At 44.5% G+C, this 15,687-nt stretch overlaps 1 protein-coding gene across 1 annotated transcript in view; it reads left to right on the top strand.

The window, feature by feature from the left end:
* The window catches only part of LOC309408032 (uncharacterized protein), a gene marked incomplete at both ends in the record, with an annotated part of 202,120 nt that overhangs the window by 140,165 nt on the left and 46,268 nt on the right, over positions 1 to 15,687 (top strand). The window contains 6 exons of the mRNA XM_082003741.1: positions 1,703 to 1,828; positions 6,439 to 6,555; positions 9,209 to 9,331; positions 11,902 to 12,039; positions 14,061 to 14,183; positions 14,763 to 14,885. Coding sequence (XP_081859867.1) covers positions 1,703 to 1,828; positions 6,439 to 6,555; positions 9,209 to 9,331; positions 11,902 to 12,039; positions 14,061 to 14,183; positions 14,763 to 14,885 — 750 coding nt within the window. The remainder of the gene's footprint in view (positions 1 to 1,702; positions 1,829 to 6,438; positions 6,556 to 9,208; positions 9,332 to 11,901; positions 12,040 to 14,060; positions 14,184 to 14,762; positions 14,886 to 15,687) is intronic.

Genomic DNA, 15,687 nt, shown 5'->3' with positions numbered 1-15,687 from the left:
GAGCCCCACGCATGTGCTCACACCTCCGCCCACGAGCCCCTTTCCAAGAGGTGGAATTAGGCTCACGACGTGCCACGTCTCTCCCTTCTTCTGATCAAGGGTGCGTTGCCGGCGCCTGGCAGCACGAGCACCGTTCATCCTGTTCCTTCCCTGGAGGCTCTTCTCATTCAATCCGGCACCTCCGCCGGTGCAGCCTGCACCGTGCCTCGGCAGTGGCCGCGATAAGAGTAATGGAGTAATGCCTTGCGCCCCGTGCCGGGCCAGGCGGCACGGCCTCACCGGTTGTCCCCGTCTGGCTTCGGAGTCTCCAAAATTCTCCGGACGGCAGCTTGCTGCTTGTGTCCAGAAAAGGAGGGAGAAAGCGGCACTTTAAAAAAACATGAGATGTATATTCTGTCGCTTGGAGCCCATTTAAGGTGTTTTTCGTATTCTGAAACATTTTTCGTCTTATTTGAATATCCTTGCTGAAAAACAGGCCTTTGGATACAAACGTGCAGCCAGCGGGAAGCTTTGAGCGTCCGGGCTCTGCTGTCTCCCTTCCAGAAATCCAGCTGCCGCCACGTTACGTCGCTCACGGGGCGGGAGGCCTGCAGACATGGGGGGAGCAGGAGCCGGGGTCATGTCCGGAGTGCAGCCAGGCCTCTGCTGGCTACTGCTGTGTGGGCATCCACGGTCATGTAAAAATTTGCTTTTCTTTTTGTCTTTTTAACACATACCCGACAGCACAAAGTATTTGCTAATCGGTAGCGAGGGTGGAATGCGTCCTACGGCAGCTTTTGTGGCTAATGTTTTCTTAATGTCTGTTACAGATAAATGAATTAATATTAATATTGCTAAAATAAATACTAAAGCTCTTTGCTGGCTTCAATGGGTCCAGAGTTTCATGCCCTCCATGAAGGACCAAATAGCCTTCCCAGCTAGTCACAGAGAACATAACACATCCCTGCTGTACGATATATATAGATGCAGTCATGCACACGCTCACGCTTACATACGTACAGCACAATAACAGGTTCAAACAATCCTATTTTTATATGCAGCGTGCGAATAGGTGTGGGTGGGTGTTAACGTATTTTGGCAGGAGGAGGAATGTTTCTCCAGAGGCCGGGGATATATGTTGAACAAAAAAGAATATTACTTTGTCTGGGTAAAAGAAGCAGTATCTTTAGAGATGCGCTAAAGAGCCTTTTCTTCCTTGTGGTTTACTTTGGAAGTCTGACCTGCCGAGCTTGTAACTCCTGTCATCAGCTTCCTATGCATGAGGCTGAGGAAATCAGCCTGAAAGAAAATGATATTTTTTTTAAATTTTTTTTTTAAATCCATGATAGCAGGGACAGAAAAAAAACCCAACGGGCAAGTGCCAATAGGGCTGCTCTTTTTTCCCCTCCTTTCCTCAGTGGATTCTCGGGTGCTTTGCTGCCATCAGATCAAAGGGTGGCTGTACTTCAGCCAGCATCACAGCTCTTAGATCTCACCTGCCTCTCGCTGGAATCACGGGCGTTCACCGAGGTGGGATGCTGTGTCAAACAAAAAAGCGCCATGAATGCAAGAAAGAGCGATCGCGCAGGGGATGGGGACAGGTGCATTTATGAAAGCTGTTTGGCGAGGTTTGCGTATTTTTACTGTCGTTTATGTATTTAAAATAGGAAATAAGTCTCTTGAGTTGTTGACATGCATTCCTTCAATGCTTCCTTGTCTCCAGCCATCAATTCCTGCAGTGTTAACAAGGGGGGCTGCGAGCAGGAGTGCGTTCAGCTCAGTGAAGACCGCTACAAGTGCCGGTGCCAGCCAGGCTACCAGCTGAAGAGGGACGCCAAATCCTGTGAAGGTAGGTCCTGCTCTACCTGCCTGGAGACACACATTAAAGGCAATTTAAAAGACCGCAGGATGGTGCTTCAGGTCACTGTGTTCATTCATATTTCACTCCGCTTGCCAAAAGCAGCTTTATTAACAGGATTAAAATGACACATGTTTGAGATGTGAAATTCATGTTGGTTCACAACTTTGAACAAGATTTTGGCCTCGTAGACTCCTGGCTGTTTGTTCCACGCTGACGATGATGACGTAGGTTAGGAACTTTTAATTCTAACGTTTTATTACTCACCAAGCTGTATATAGAGTTATAAACTGTTTTCTTTATCTGCTTTTGGCTTACGTTGCTCGTAATTGCAGTCCGATTTATTCATCCTCTTCAGGTTTTTAAGCAAGCATCCTCACAAGCAGAACAGAAATGCTACCTTTGGGCTTGATTATTGTTGGGTTTTGTCTTGTATATCTTAACATACTCATCAGTTTAAGGCAAATGTCCACCCCACCCCCCTTTTCCCCAACACAAGTGCACACACGTGGTACCCTTGAACATGCCAGAGAAAGATAGGGCCAAATTTATGGATTTATTGCACTAAAATTCCTGTCACAAAACAGTTTCCATATGGCTCCTCTTCTGCTCGGAGGTTTTATATGCTGTCTATAAAGTGTAAGTAAATCCTGCTGTTCAGCTTGCTTCCAACTCATGCTGAGCGCAACGAGCACTTGGCCTTCGGTTTTGGCCTCCCCGAGTCCTGCTCTCCGCAGAGACTGCACACGCCGCGCTTCAGCGAGCACCCGCAGCCAGCTTGCCTCTCCTCCCTCTCTCACCGGGTGGCCACGTTTTGTCCCTGCGATTATCAGAAAGAGTTGGAAAAGGAGAGCGTCAGCGGGTACAGGACATCAAGAGACCTTCCTCCACTGTTCCCCAGCCCGTTTCCAAACCTCTCCCAGCTCCTCTGCTGCCTCTGGCACTCGAGATGTCCTTGGCCAAGCCAGCTGGGCGCACGGACCCTTGCATAAAACTTTTTGGTGTTTTTTATGGTGGTGTGGTGGGACAGAGGTTGGATCGGCAGGGTCTGAGTGTGGCGATGCCCAGTTGGGTGGGAGTTGTCCTAGGGCTGGCATGGAGTGGTTCAAACCTTCGTGTGGCACTTCGTACTCTATCTCAGCCGCCAGCTGAGGTTCAGCTCGGCAGCAAAACGAGCAGGCTCCGTCCCCTCATTGGTGAGGTTTTGCCACCGTGCAGGCAGCTGTGGCCATTCGCTCCCTCGCATCATGGGGCCGACGAGGGTCAGCCACCCACCGAAGGCAACAATTTGTCACCAGCCAGTAATTACTGAACAACGGAGAAGGGGCAAGGTCAGCTTTGTCTAACGGGTGAGCCCTTATCTGGAGTTCGCGTGTATGCCTGGTTACCTGTGTTCAGGGCGGTGTAAATCAAAATATAATAGTGCAACCCCCCCAGGAGAACAGCTGTGGTCAGAGGATGGAGAATCTGTCTCGCAAGGGGAGCTCAGGTGGCAAAATGAAGCCCAAGCAGGATGTTTTCTCCCGTAAATAACTTATGGGATTGTTATGTACAAGATTTTTACAGGAACAAATGGGCATAGAGTGGCCATGAATACGTTTGGGTTGGCAACTGGAGATGTTTTAAGTAGAAAAGGTGGGAGGAGGTGAGCCTGACTGCTTTTAATTTTCAACCAGAAGGGATGGCTGCTGTACTGCTAGCTTGGATGGAGAAACTACAGTGTCATGAGGGTATTTACTACAGCAGCCATAGCTGCACTGCAGGTGTGGAGTCATCTCTGCTGACTCCTTGGGAGCTAATGCTGCACCCCGTAGCTCTGAAAGGCCATACAGAAACAGCCAAGCCTAGCAGGGTGGCACAGCCTCCAGCATGGAGGCAAACCGATGGGGTGGAGTGGTGTGGTATTCAGACGAAGTGGTGGGATAGCTGCTCCGGGGGTGAGGCATGTATGGCTGTGGTCAGCAGTGGCTGTGATACTTGTGTAAGAGAACAGGCTATAAAAGACATCTGCTAGAGTGAATTCCTTGTTGGAGCATCCAGGGATGGTAAGAACAAACATCTTTCTCAAGCCACCTTGAGTTTCCTTTCTATAAGTCAATGCTATTTCCACCCCTAACCTTCCCTGCCATGAGAAAGAAATTTTACTCCTTACCACTTCATATTTTCTCTGGTGTAAAGTCATGGTTGCTGTGAGCAAGAAAATTAACCTGATAAGACCCAATTCCCTTTCCTTAGATGCTCTAGAGGTCATGGCAGATAGGACTGGAGAATGAGACTCCGTTCTTTACAACCTTGCAGTGAAGGTCTGGAAAGTCCACAGCTCATGCAGAGCCCATACTCACACAGCACCAAGAACATTGCAGGCGTCCCAGATCAATGCATCACCATGACTGCTTCAGATGAGGTTCCTGGATGTCCTGGGAAATGAAACAGTTCCAGTAATTTTTTCCTATAGTGTTTAACAGCTTGGAATTGAGCTTCATGGAACGGGCACTCATCCACTAATGTTAAGTCAAACATTAAAAGCCAAAAGTGTAGAAATAAGAACACTAATGAATTATTTTTAACTTTTCCTGAAACCTGCCTATAACAGGAAGGAACAGATATGTTAGTGGAAAGCAAGTCAATCAGTGGTTGCCCTATGTCCTTAAGATCTCACCTTTACAAACTTTTATCTTGTCTAAGGACTTCCAAGGCTGCTATCTTTATTCCAACTACTATGTTTACTAACATCTACCCTATAATCTGTTGTTTGCTTGTTGTCATGTCACAGAGCATTACAAGTTTTACTCTATGCTGTAATCATTCTCAAATTAAAGCTTTAGATGCTCTGAAAACCTTTATAATATGCAGGTTTAACAGATGCTGTTTGATAGTGATTCCATTTAATTTACCCAAATAGAAAAAGAATCAGCAAATAACACAGTATTTCATATCGACAAGGAAAGAGTTCTTGCTTGAAGCTAAATCCTTTGTAAACCGCAAATTGTTGAACTGCAGAGCCAAGTTGTCGGCCTTGAAACTGTCACATAGGATGAAGTGCTCCTGTCCCTTGGAAACCTATTTGCAACCTATCGTATTGAAAGTCCAACAGAAAATTTCAGTTCTACATCCTTAACAGTGATTTTTTTTTTTTTCCCCCTAAATATTGTCAAGTCAAACTCAGCCTGCAGACTTGAATGGTTATGTTCTTGAGACGGTAGGAGGAGAAACGAGGGAATTTGAAGGTTGTTCTGGGGCAACATCCTCCTTTGTCAAACAGTGGCACAAAATGCCTCTGGCTACATGGAAAAGTGAAGATTGGAGGAAATGAAAAAAAACCCAACTCATACTTAAATGTATCTATATAAAATAGAGGTCTTTCTCTCCCATTCTCGTCTTCTGCATGGCTGTATATGCGTGTGGTTAGCCACTGGAAGAGCAAAGTAGCAAGGTCAAGCAGAAAAGGCGTTCAACCCTTCCCCAGAGTTACTGAAACCCTGACTACGCTGCCATTGCTGTTGAACTGATGTTGACTTTCCTCCTGCCCCGGTAGAAGACGGCTTGTACAGAGCTTGAGATGGCCAGTGAAGGAGATGTCAGGCTGGAGGCGAGCAAGGAATGTCTCAAATCGGACAATAATTAGTAAAATGCTACAACTGAATTAGAGCTTGAATTGTAAGGAAATGGGCTTAACTTGTAAAAAACTTTATTGAAGCTAAGCAGAACTCTAGAGGACACATTTTCAAAGATGTTCTCCAAATTTGCTTACGTAATGTATTCACCAGCGTGTTAGTGTAACTAGTACTCCAAGCTGAAACCTCAACCTTGTGCAGAATATCAGATTTTGGTATGAAAACTCTGTCTCTTAAGCCAAATCAGACCTGTCCAAACAGTCCCAGTAGGTTTATTTTGGTGTGTGCAAAGTCTTTATTTGGGCAAATACATCAGTATGCTTCCAGCAGGTATGTGTTCCTGAAATAAACCCATTAAACACAGTGAAATTTTTGAGGTGGAGCCTTCTGCAGACCCTTTAAAAATAATGTTCCTAAGTACTTGCCACTTAGAGTCGCTTATCCTTGAAATGGTATGTTAGTGTTCAAAAAAAGAAAAATCTTGATGTACAGTATGAAAGGCATATGTTTTTAGACAGAAGGAGATCTTTTAGGGGTCTTCAGCATTTATTTTCTCTAGAGACTTTTAAATACACATTGTTCCGTGACGAAGTCCACCGTTGTGCGTGTTTATGGGTTTGCATATGTTGGAGTGCTAATTGCTATTGTTTGGAGCAACTCTTGGAATCTGCTCAGTTACAGCAAAATAAGGATAAAACGTACTTTTCTTGTCCTATTTCCAGGGTGTAATACGAGCCCAGTTTCCCGCTGCTTAAAGTGTTGTTGCTGCTCTATGAAAAATGCCGCCTAGCATCCGAGCAAGTAGCATATAGAAAAACAACGGCTTTACTATACACCAAATTCTGTCAGATTTTTTTTCCCCCCAGTCTAATCTCTTACAGCTACGGTAATCTTCGTTGTTAGTTGTAACGATGGCAGGTAAGACTGTTTTCAGACAAAAACGTGACCTTTAAGTTGACAGTATGCTCTAATTGGTTTCAATGATAGACCCCTGCACAGGTGGGAATGGAGGATGCTCACAAATCTGTCAAAATGAGAGAGGAATTGCAAAATGTGAGTGTCATCCAGAGCATTTTCTTTCTGCAGACAGAAAGTCCTGTTTAGGTAAAAAACTACGGACTATTTATTGGGAAGAAAGGTATTAATCAGTGCTCTGGCTTACTGAGCTTTGAAAGGAATATGTTATAAAATATAAAATATATGTATGCATTTCGAAACAGCAGCTCTCTCTGTGGTATTTATGTCAGCTGATGGTCTTGAAAGACCGTTTTAGTAATGAAAATGATTCTGTGACCTCTTAAATCATGCTTTCTAGCGACTGGATTTGTAGATGCTCTGGTGTTATTCTTGTAGGGTCCCTTTAAAATAATGTCCCAGATACATCTCCTGGAAAATTTGTTCAAGTAACACTCTGAACCAGGTCACTGAAAACCTATTTAGAATTCAAAAGGCTTTTTAGCTGGAGAACTGTTACCATATTAATACAGGAACTACTGTGAAGGAAGAAATCATGAGGTCTAAGATTTCCAAAAAGAGCTTAAAAAGTTGAATTCTAAAGACCTGTATTTAGTCTGGGATTTTCAGAAGCTCCTAAAGCATTTCTGACATGAAATGTGGGGGAAATAGAGGCCAAAATACCTGCTTTTCTCTTTCAATATGGTGCTTGGAAGCTAGGTAGATTATCAGTTGTATGAAGTGCGGAGCACCTGTGGACTTCATGGTGCACAGATTTTTTAACAGCCTTGTCAGGATCAGGGTCCATATCCAGACACCAGTTCTAAACTCCTCCTTCTGAAAACTTGGCCAAAATTTTGCCAATACTTAAATTCTTGTCTTATCTATACAGAGTACTGGGTGCTTTGCAAATAACTTCCTACCCTGAGTATTTTACTCAGTTGGCTGTAAGCCCTTCTGCGAGTAACATTGCACACCTCAGTGATTCCCCTCTCTTACTGGTGTTCCTCATGAGTGAGGTTACTGGAAAAGCATTTTCAGGTAGCGTAGACACTTCCCTGATGATTAATAGATGGAAACATCAGTGGGTTTAATCCTAGGGTCAGCACGCTACTTGTTCTGTCTTGGATACTCGTTGACAATTCTGATAATTTATGTATAAACTAAAGCACTAGGTAACTTGCAATGTTACATATTGGAACAAATTGTCTTCCCAACTTCGTGGCAACAGTCTTTTGAATCATTAAGCTTCAGGTCTTACCGTGGATGTACAATTATTGTTTTTTCTCCTAGAAATTATTCAACGTCTTTTGCAAAATTCAAGCTGGTGTTTGACTCTCTGGAAACCGAGCTTGAAGGAGACGGAGAGCAACTGAAGTGTCATGCTTTAGCTGTTAGCTGTACTTACAAGATGTGGAGAAGTATGTGCAGGATGGTGGCTGTGGTTCAGTTTTCTGACTTTTTATTTTTCTATTTAAAAAGCAGAAAAAGAAAGAAGAACATTTACTGCGTTTGCCAACATACTCACAAAATGGCAATTAATTACAGAAAAAGGAGAAATAACCCATTTTATTCTCAACAGCAGCTTCTCACATTGCTGCTTCAGAGAAGCTGTTGTTTATCCTGAAATTTTCCCGAGTCGGGGAGTGCTGGTTGCGCTGCCTGGGGCCTCTTTTTGCAAGTAGGCTGACTGCGTTCACGAAGCTGCTCATGTTCAAGTAGAAGGGGCCACGAGTCCGGCCCTGATCAGAGCACGTGTGGAGAAAGAAACCTGCGAGAAAGCGGTTTGCTGTGATAAGAGGCGAGGAGCTGCACGCCGGTCTGTTCTCTCCTGTGCGCGAGACACTGACCCGGGATCAGTGCAGTGAATAATCTGTATTTTGCAAGCGAAATGTCAGAACAAGCGAGGGAGCAGGAGGTGGGTGAGGGGTTTGCCATGTGCAAGGTAACTCCAGTCTTTGCACAGAGGTTGGTGTCTTCTGCAGCTGTGCTCCACAGCAGCAGTATTTAGTACAAGTTTTTGCTTTGTTTTTTTTTTTTTCAATAATTATTCCTTAAAAGTATTTCTATGCTCCGCTGAGATTTTAGGAAGGAGGATGCCTTTGCTGGCATTTAACTTCAAAATACAGGCTAGTGAGTGTAAAGCTGAGGAACAGACTGCTTGACAGAGGACTGGGTGAAAAACAGTCTCCTCACCTACAGCTTTTCACCTTTTTTCCTACAGCTGGGGTGAAACTCCTCTGACTAGAGCAGGTGCCTCCCTGCGGGACTTCTGTAGAAGCCGCCGCAGGGTTCAGGCGTGTGACAAAGATGGGTCTCTGTCGTACCTGCCGAGGCCCAGCCACCGCTTAGTCCAAATCATCTGACATTCAGGAAATAATCAGATATTTCCTACTCCATTAATTATAGATATCATGGCTGCGAAGACCTAGTGATAATTTCAGGGTACTGGGAGACAGGACTTTTTTCCCGAGTTCTTCATGTGGCTTCTTTTGCCATTGCTTTTGTTGGAGGAATAATAAACAAGTTACTTTGGCTGATACTGTTAATATAATGTCCGATATTGTAAATATTCATGTTGAAAGGTTCGAGGGTTTTTTTGTTTAGGAAATAAAAGATTATTTTGGGGAATAATATTGTGAGTTCAATGTTCCTACATTCACCAGATGCTGTCATTTGTAGACTAACATCAGGATGCTCTTTTCAGTGATGTTTGGAAATACACCCATGTGCGTGTAGAGCAGTATTATTTTTTTATTTTAATATCCAAATGAATGTCTCTGCTTTTCTCTCTGCTTTGTAGACGTTGATGAGTGTGCAGAAGGGAGAGCCAGGTGTGCTCATCGTTGTGTGAACACACTGGGATCCTTCACCTGTGTCTGTAATCCTGGCTTCGAGCTGGGGGCTGATGGAAAGCAGTGCTACCGTAAGTGACACTTTTACAGCTATGCATTTCAGGCTCTCTTACCTGCAAACTGCTGTGCTTCATTTTTAGTGCAGTTGGATTAGCACTCCGAGCAAAATAAATGTATGCAAAAGCTCAAGCTTAATACTATTTTCTTCATCTTCTGCTATTCCCGGTTTTGCAGGTTGATACATTCCTAAGCCTGTGTTCACAGACCTTAATTGCTGCATTTCAAAGAGCAAATCGCCCTGTTGGTTTATCTTCAGAGTCTGCTGAATTCTATTGCAGAGCTACCGAAATATTGCTATTCTACAAAATGTATTCATTCCTGCCCTCCTCCTCCCAATTTTTTTATATACTGGATCTGATGCAAAGGAAAACCAACATGATGTTCTGCTCTTGTCTTTATCTCTCTAGTTTTACTTATGTTTCCCCTGAGATTATTGACACTGTTAAGTAGATGCTTTAAAAAAAAAAAAAAAAGGAAAAAAAACCCAAGATGGGGGATGAATAAATATTTGAACAACTAAATTTTTCCAAACTAAAATGATGCTGAGCCCTGTTGTCTTCCCTCACATACTTACCTCTTGCCAGTGGGGTTTCTTCATCTATACTGCTTTTTCTGAGAAAGGGACTGACTCCCAGCACTGTTCGTGGATAGGTGATCTCTGGGCTGTCCTCGAGGGCAAATTTAGATTGATAAAGGATGTGATGTGGAAGAGTTGGTGTTATTATGGACCTAACATAAACTCACTGGAATGCAGACAAAAGCATGACCTGTTTTAGCAAAGAGGTGGGCAAAGATCGTTCAATCTAATAACACTGTGCAAGAACTTGCAGCAGAATTTCCTTAGGAAAATATGCTGCATGCCAGAGAATTAATGCTTTCTTTAAGAATGTTTGTGTAAGAAATACTTGATAAGGCTGAAAATCAGTTTCAAAGCATTAACATACATTAAAAACAAAAACCAATTATGTGAGAGACATCCTGGAGAATTATTTCATAGGTGATGGGAAACTGTGAGTAGTGGAGGAAATGCAATTAATATATAGACACGCAATGATCTGTTACGGGTGTAAAAAAGTGGTTTAGACCACTTAGATTTCATTGTGATTTTCTGATAATATTTTTTCTCTATGTTCAACAAATCTCTGGGGATGGTGGGTCTCTGTGCCTTATGTACAATATTGCAGAGCAAACAATAAAAATAAAAACATTCTGCATATATTTATGATTGGGATTATCCCAGTGTTCGAGCAATTTACAATCTTTGTTTATTCTTTCATTTCCCCAATGGCATGGGGAAGAGCTGTTATTTCAGTTTTACTGATGAAGAACTGAGACAAAGCAAACGATGAAGATAGTGGATAAAGTCAGACTGCAGTTTTGATTGCTCGTTTCCTAAATCCCAGCTTAACACACTGGACATGAGACTAGATTTCTTCTCCCTGGTGCAAATAATCATACTATGCATGAGATGTAGTCCTCTGTATACGTTCTCCTAATTTATACCCTCTTCCAGCTAGACTTGCTTCGTGTTGGCAGGCGGGATGCTCCCTGGGGGCACATAAAGGGGAAGGATCAGAGCCACCGACACGGATGTGTCCGTGACCACGGCGGTGGGGGAACGTCATCCTTCTGTACCAGATCTGGTGGCCACTGCTCTGAGCTGGGGTGTTTCTGGAAGTGCAATGGCTCCTTTAGGGAGGATGTTTCTCAGTTCTCCTACATAGTATGAGAAATTGATTCCTCTCTAAATAGCTCTGTAACAAGAAAATCTGGCTGATTCTTGAAGGCAAACTTTATAACTGACCTTATATTTTCTTTTCATCCTAAAGAAATCATTTAATGAAGTCCAGTTCCACTGGACCTGGCCAAAATGTTGTGAGGACTGTCCATCGCGCCCGAGTGCAGGAGGGTGGGGTGGCCTGCCAGGGCGAAGGGGGCTGGCGACGGCGTCGTACCACCACCCTGTCTTAATTGTAGGGGGACAAAGTCTCAGCAGAGGAGCTGCCGTGTGTTCCCTTGAAGGGACATCCAAGGGTCAAAACCTGCAGATAGTTTTGCTTTGTGGTTAGGTGTCGGGCTTGGCAGCAGGACTCTGCTATGAATCTTTTAAGGCATTGGTGTTCGGTGGATGTTTCAGAACCCAGCTCTTTCCCATTCACATAGAAAACTGAAAGCTGCCTTTTGGAAAGCATAAGCAGTCTGGGTTGGGATGAACCACCTGGGTTCCTCACATGGTCCTTTCCTCCTTAGGGGCAAGGGCAGAACTCGCTGTTAGTTTCCAACAAAGCGTAAATCTCAGGAAACCCGTGAATGCTCCTGCAGCAGCCAGACTGCTGAAACGGTGAGCTGGCTTCACACTACAGAAGCTGAGAGCATCCACATTTGTTAGGACACAAGGAGACAAATACCTGGATTTCAAAGACTCTAAAACGTGCTCTTCTAGCGTGTTGTGTGGGAACTGAGTTTATAGCTCCTGCTACAGCAGCCGGCTTATGGATGCTTCTTTATGGAAGGCCTATTCTCTGGTGACTCTGCCTCTGTGCTTGATTTTTGACATCCTTCTGATTTATTTCTCTGCAAGGCATCGAAATGGAAATTGTCGATAGCTGCCAGGACAGCAACGGTGGCTGCTCTCACCACTGCGAGCACACGACTGCGGGGCCGCGCTGCTCCTGCGATGACGGCTATCGCCTCGATTTTGATGGCAAAACCTGCGCAGGTAATTCATGGCGAATGCTGCATCTCCGCGGGAGGAGGGAGGAGGTGTGGTGGGTTTCTGCAAGGAGAGCCTGCAGGAGAGCTGTCATTCAAGGAAATACCTTCCCATCGCCTGCCCTTCTCCTACAGGTTTTAATTAATACTGTCCTCTGGCGCTTCCTCAGCTGCTGCTCCAGCTTGCCTTGCTGTGCGTGTTTGCTGGGATTATTAATTAACGAGGGGAAGGAGTTCTGCCTCCCAAATGGAAGACGATACTTTGGTGCATCACCAGTTACCGTGGCTGCATCTCATTGTGTCCAGCCCAAGAATCATTTGCCTGACTAGTGGCTGGAGAGAGGGTCGGAGGTGGCTGGGCGTGGTAGCACTGCTGTTCTGAAGCTTCATGCGCAAACTCTGCTTTGCGTTATGGAAGTTGCTCTATTTCCATCCAGTTTGCTCAGTGATGAGATTACACTTCTGTCTGTGAGAATTCTCACTTAGGAAGTGAAAGCAAATTTTTATTTCAAGAGAAGCGCTTAAAAATTCCTTGGTGTTTTATACGATTTTACGATGTGATTTTTTTGTGTGTGTTTATGGCTTTTGCTATGCAAACTGTATGTCATTCTGGTTTAGACTTGCTGTCACTATGCCATTAAAATTTTAAGAATAGCCAAGAAGAGTGGGAAAAAAGAAGAGAAAGCATCACAGAACAGTGTAGTAAGACATGAGGAGAGGTAGAGAGCGGGTGCTCTGGTCAATGTGAGAGGCATTAAAGATGAAAAGGATCTTGCAACAGAAAAAGCCAAGTGCGAGAGAGAGGAAGGAGCAGGGGAGGAGGGAAGCACCAAGCTCTCCAAGGGCAGCTGACACTGGAAGGAAGGGGAGGGAGGCAGGTGTGGACTCTGCAGGTTTGGGATGGGTTACGCACTCTCATTTCTGTCTGGATGGGGGGAGGCAGAGCATCCTCCTGCCCGTGCCCCAGCTCAACGACCTGCTGGTGGAGACTTCAGAGGGAAGCAGTCAGTCTGGCCACAGCGAGAGAAGTGAGAGCTCAGGGGAAGGGTTTGGCAAGGCTGAAGACATGAAAAGCTGCTTCTAAGAGCAAAAATCTCCTTTTTGTTGGACGCACCTTTCACATTCCTATACAAACAAGGGGCTGTTGCTACACCCCAGAGCAAGGCACCGCCTGACGTACTGCAGAGGAGCTCGGCTTGTGACATTTCTGGAAAACACTCCATGTTCAAATAACCTGCATTAATCGTTTTCATACTGACCTCCTCACCTCAATTGATTAATTACATTTCTTTCTCCTCTTTCTCCTGTTGGTGTTTCCTAATAATGTCGGTACTCCTTCCAAGGTTAATTGAGACACTGACCTTTCCCATCTGCGGCTGCTCGTCTGGGTAACGTTCAAAAGCGTTTTGCAGACTCAGCATTTGACAAGGTGGCCCTTGAATGGCCACTGACGTGCTCAGCACGCCGCAAGGGCTGAGATCAGCTGAGAGCCTGCAGTGAAAAGATAACAGCTCGATTCTTGTATCTAATCACCAGAACACCGGTATTGACGATACCAATTTCAGGATGGACAAAGGGCAGGATAAGGCAATGGGCAATTAGTTATCAAAAACTACAGTTGCCCCTAGCAGGCTGCTGATGGGCAGCAAATGCAGTGTTGGATCAGAGCTTTGTTTCACTGCTAGTTTGCATTGAAAAAAGGTTGAATGTACAAAAGCGCAAATGGTTAAACGTAGATTACTGTTCAATAGATGATATTTGTGTGTTGGTGAGACCTCGTTGTCTGTTTTGGACATCACCTCATGGCACCTAAGACGTGCAGAAAAGATGCCTCTCCCTGGACATGGAGGGTATTGGCTGCTGTGGGAGAAGGTAGAAGACAGCCGCTGTCAGGGTTCAGACCGTGTTTTATGAGGGTGAAGAGAGACGTTAAAGGCATGTGCTGAAAAGCTCAATAACCACCGAGCAAAACTGTGGCAGCAGCTCAGACCGTGTCCAAGGGCTGAACGAGCTGCCCCTTCCTTGCAGAGCTGGACGAGTGCGAGACCGGAGAGTCCTGCTGCTCTCAATTCTGCATCAACTATGCGGGTGGCTACGAGTGTTCCTGCAAGGCGGGGTTCCAGCTGAACGCCGACGGCTGCGCCTGCGACGGTGAGCCCTTTGAGACTGGTGGCTCGGTCTAACTAAGCACAACAGCAGGAAGAAAAAATGCTGTCAAAACTCATCCCAGGGCTTTGTGGGCATTTCCCTTATAAGAGAATCAGTGACCGTGTGCCATCTTTGCTGGTAAGCTTTTACAAACGTGTAATTTCCACTTTGTGAGACTGGAATACAGTAATAACCCAGCATCCAGCGTGGAGAAGTGGGGCTGTGGGAGACGAGCCAGCAGAGAGGAACTTTTCCTCCTTTCTCCATGGACACTGTATTGATGTGTGTTAAAGACTGCTTCCACAAAAGGAGAGCCCTCAAAATAACCAAAGGATCAACTGAGCTTAACAGCTTAAAGCAGCTGTTTTCACTTGAGACAAAAACAGGTGAAATAATCTATTCCATATTGCCCTGAAATGTTTTAATATCTCCAATACTAGTGAGAAACGGAGAGCCCCAAAGTACTAAGAAAATTGGGGTTTCTTATGTGCAGAATAATTTTTCAGATGCAGCCAGGCACCGAGTGCACTCTCCAAGCAGAGGTACTTGTACCTAAACAGCATTTACATCTGTTTTTTCTAGATGTGGATGAATGTCATCTTGATAATGGCAACTGTGACCATTTCTGTGTTAATTCTCTGGGGTCGTACGAATGTGCATGTAAGGAGGGTTACAGGCTTGGTGTTAACAGATGGTCCTGCATCGGTAAGTCATTTTTATATCTTGAAGGCCATTAAGTATTTCCCACTGGTTTAAAATGTGAATTCAACTGAGATTCTCACAGATCTTGGGATTTTGGGAGCCCAACTTGTGGCATCTCCGAATGTGGCCAGGGTAGAGCTACATGCAACATGCAGATCCCAAGTTCATACTCAAGTAATGGGTTTTGCCAAAGATGAATGCTTAACCCCCCTGGACATGCTTGAAAACCTAATAAACCTCGTGTTTCAGACATAAATACTATTTTGACAGTGTTCTTGCTCTATTTGAAGAAGTTTAACATCCTGTGGAAAAAAGGTATCCAGATTCTGCTTTGATGAACCAAGGCAAGTTTTCCACTAAGGTCAGTAGTATGATTCTGGATTTCTGCCAGTGTAACCAGTACAGAGTTCAGTCTAGCAAGTTGGGTTTATAACCAAGTTTAGCACCTGCTAAACCTTGGGCAGAGTTTGCTGTTTTAACCAACTCCAAAGAGAAAGCCGACCGATTTCCCATCATATTAAGGCTCAAATTTCAGTTTTTCTGAAAATAAATTGGCCAGCCAGCCTCACTCTATATTTGTCATCTCCAAAATGAGCTAATGACCTTCATTAACTAATAATAATCTCAAACTTCAAGTGAGGAAAATTAAACTCCCCGTTTAGTTTTTTTTGGACTCTCTGGGGCCAGAGTTTATTTCCAGAAGAAAGGAAAGGGAAAGATTTGGTTTTGGTTTATTTTTCCCCTTACCCTTTTCTCTTTTTCGGATGACAGAAACTCTGTTTATATACACAGATGAGAAAATTAA

The sequence above is a fragment of the Phaethon aethereus genome, assembly GCF_964289735.1.
Source record: "Phaethon aethereus genome assembly, chromosome: 9".
Classification (NCBI taxonomy): Eukaryota; Metazoa; Chordata; class Aves; order Phaethontiformes; family Phaethontidae; genus Phaethon; species Phaethon aethereus.
The sequence above is the reverse complement of the archived record's forward strand: the minus strand, read 5'-3'. Positions and strand labels throughout refer to the sequence as shown.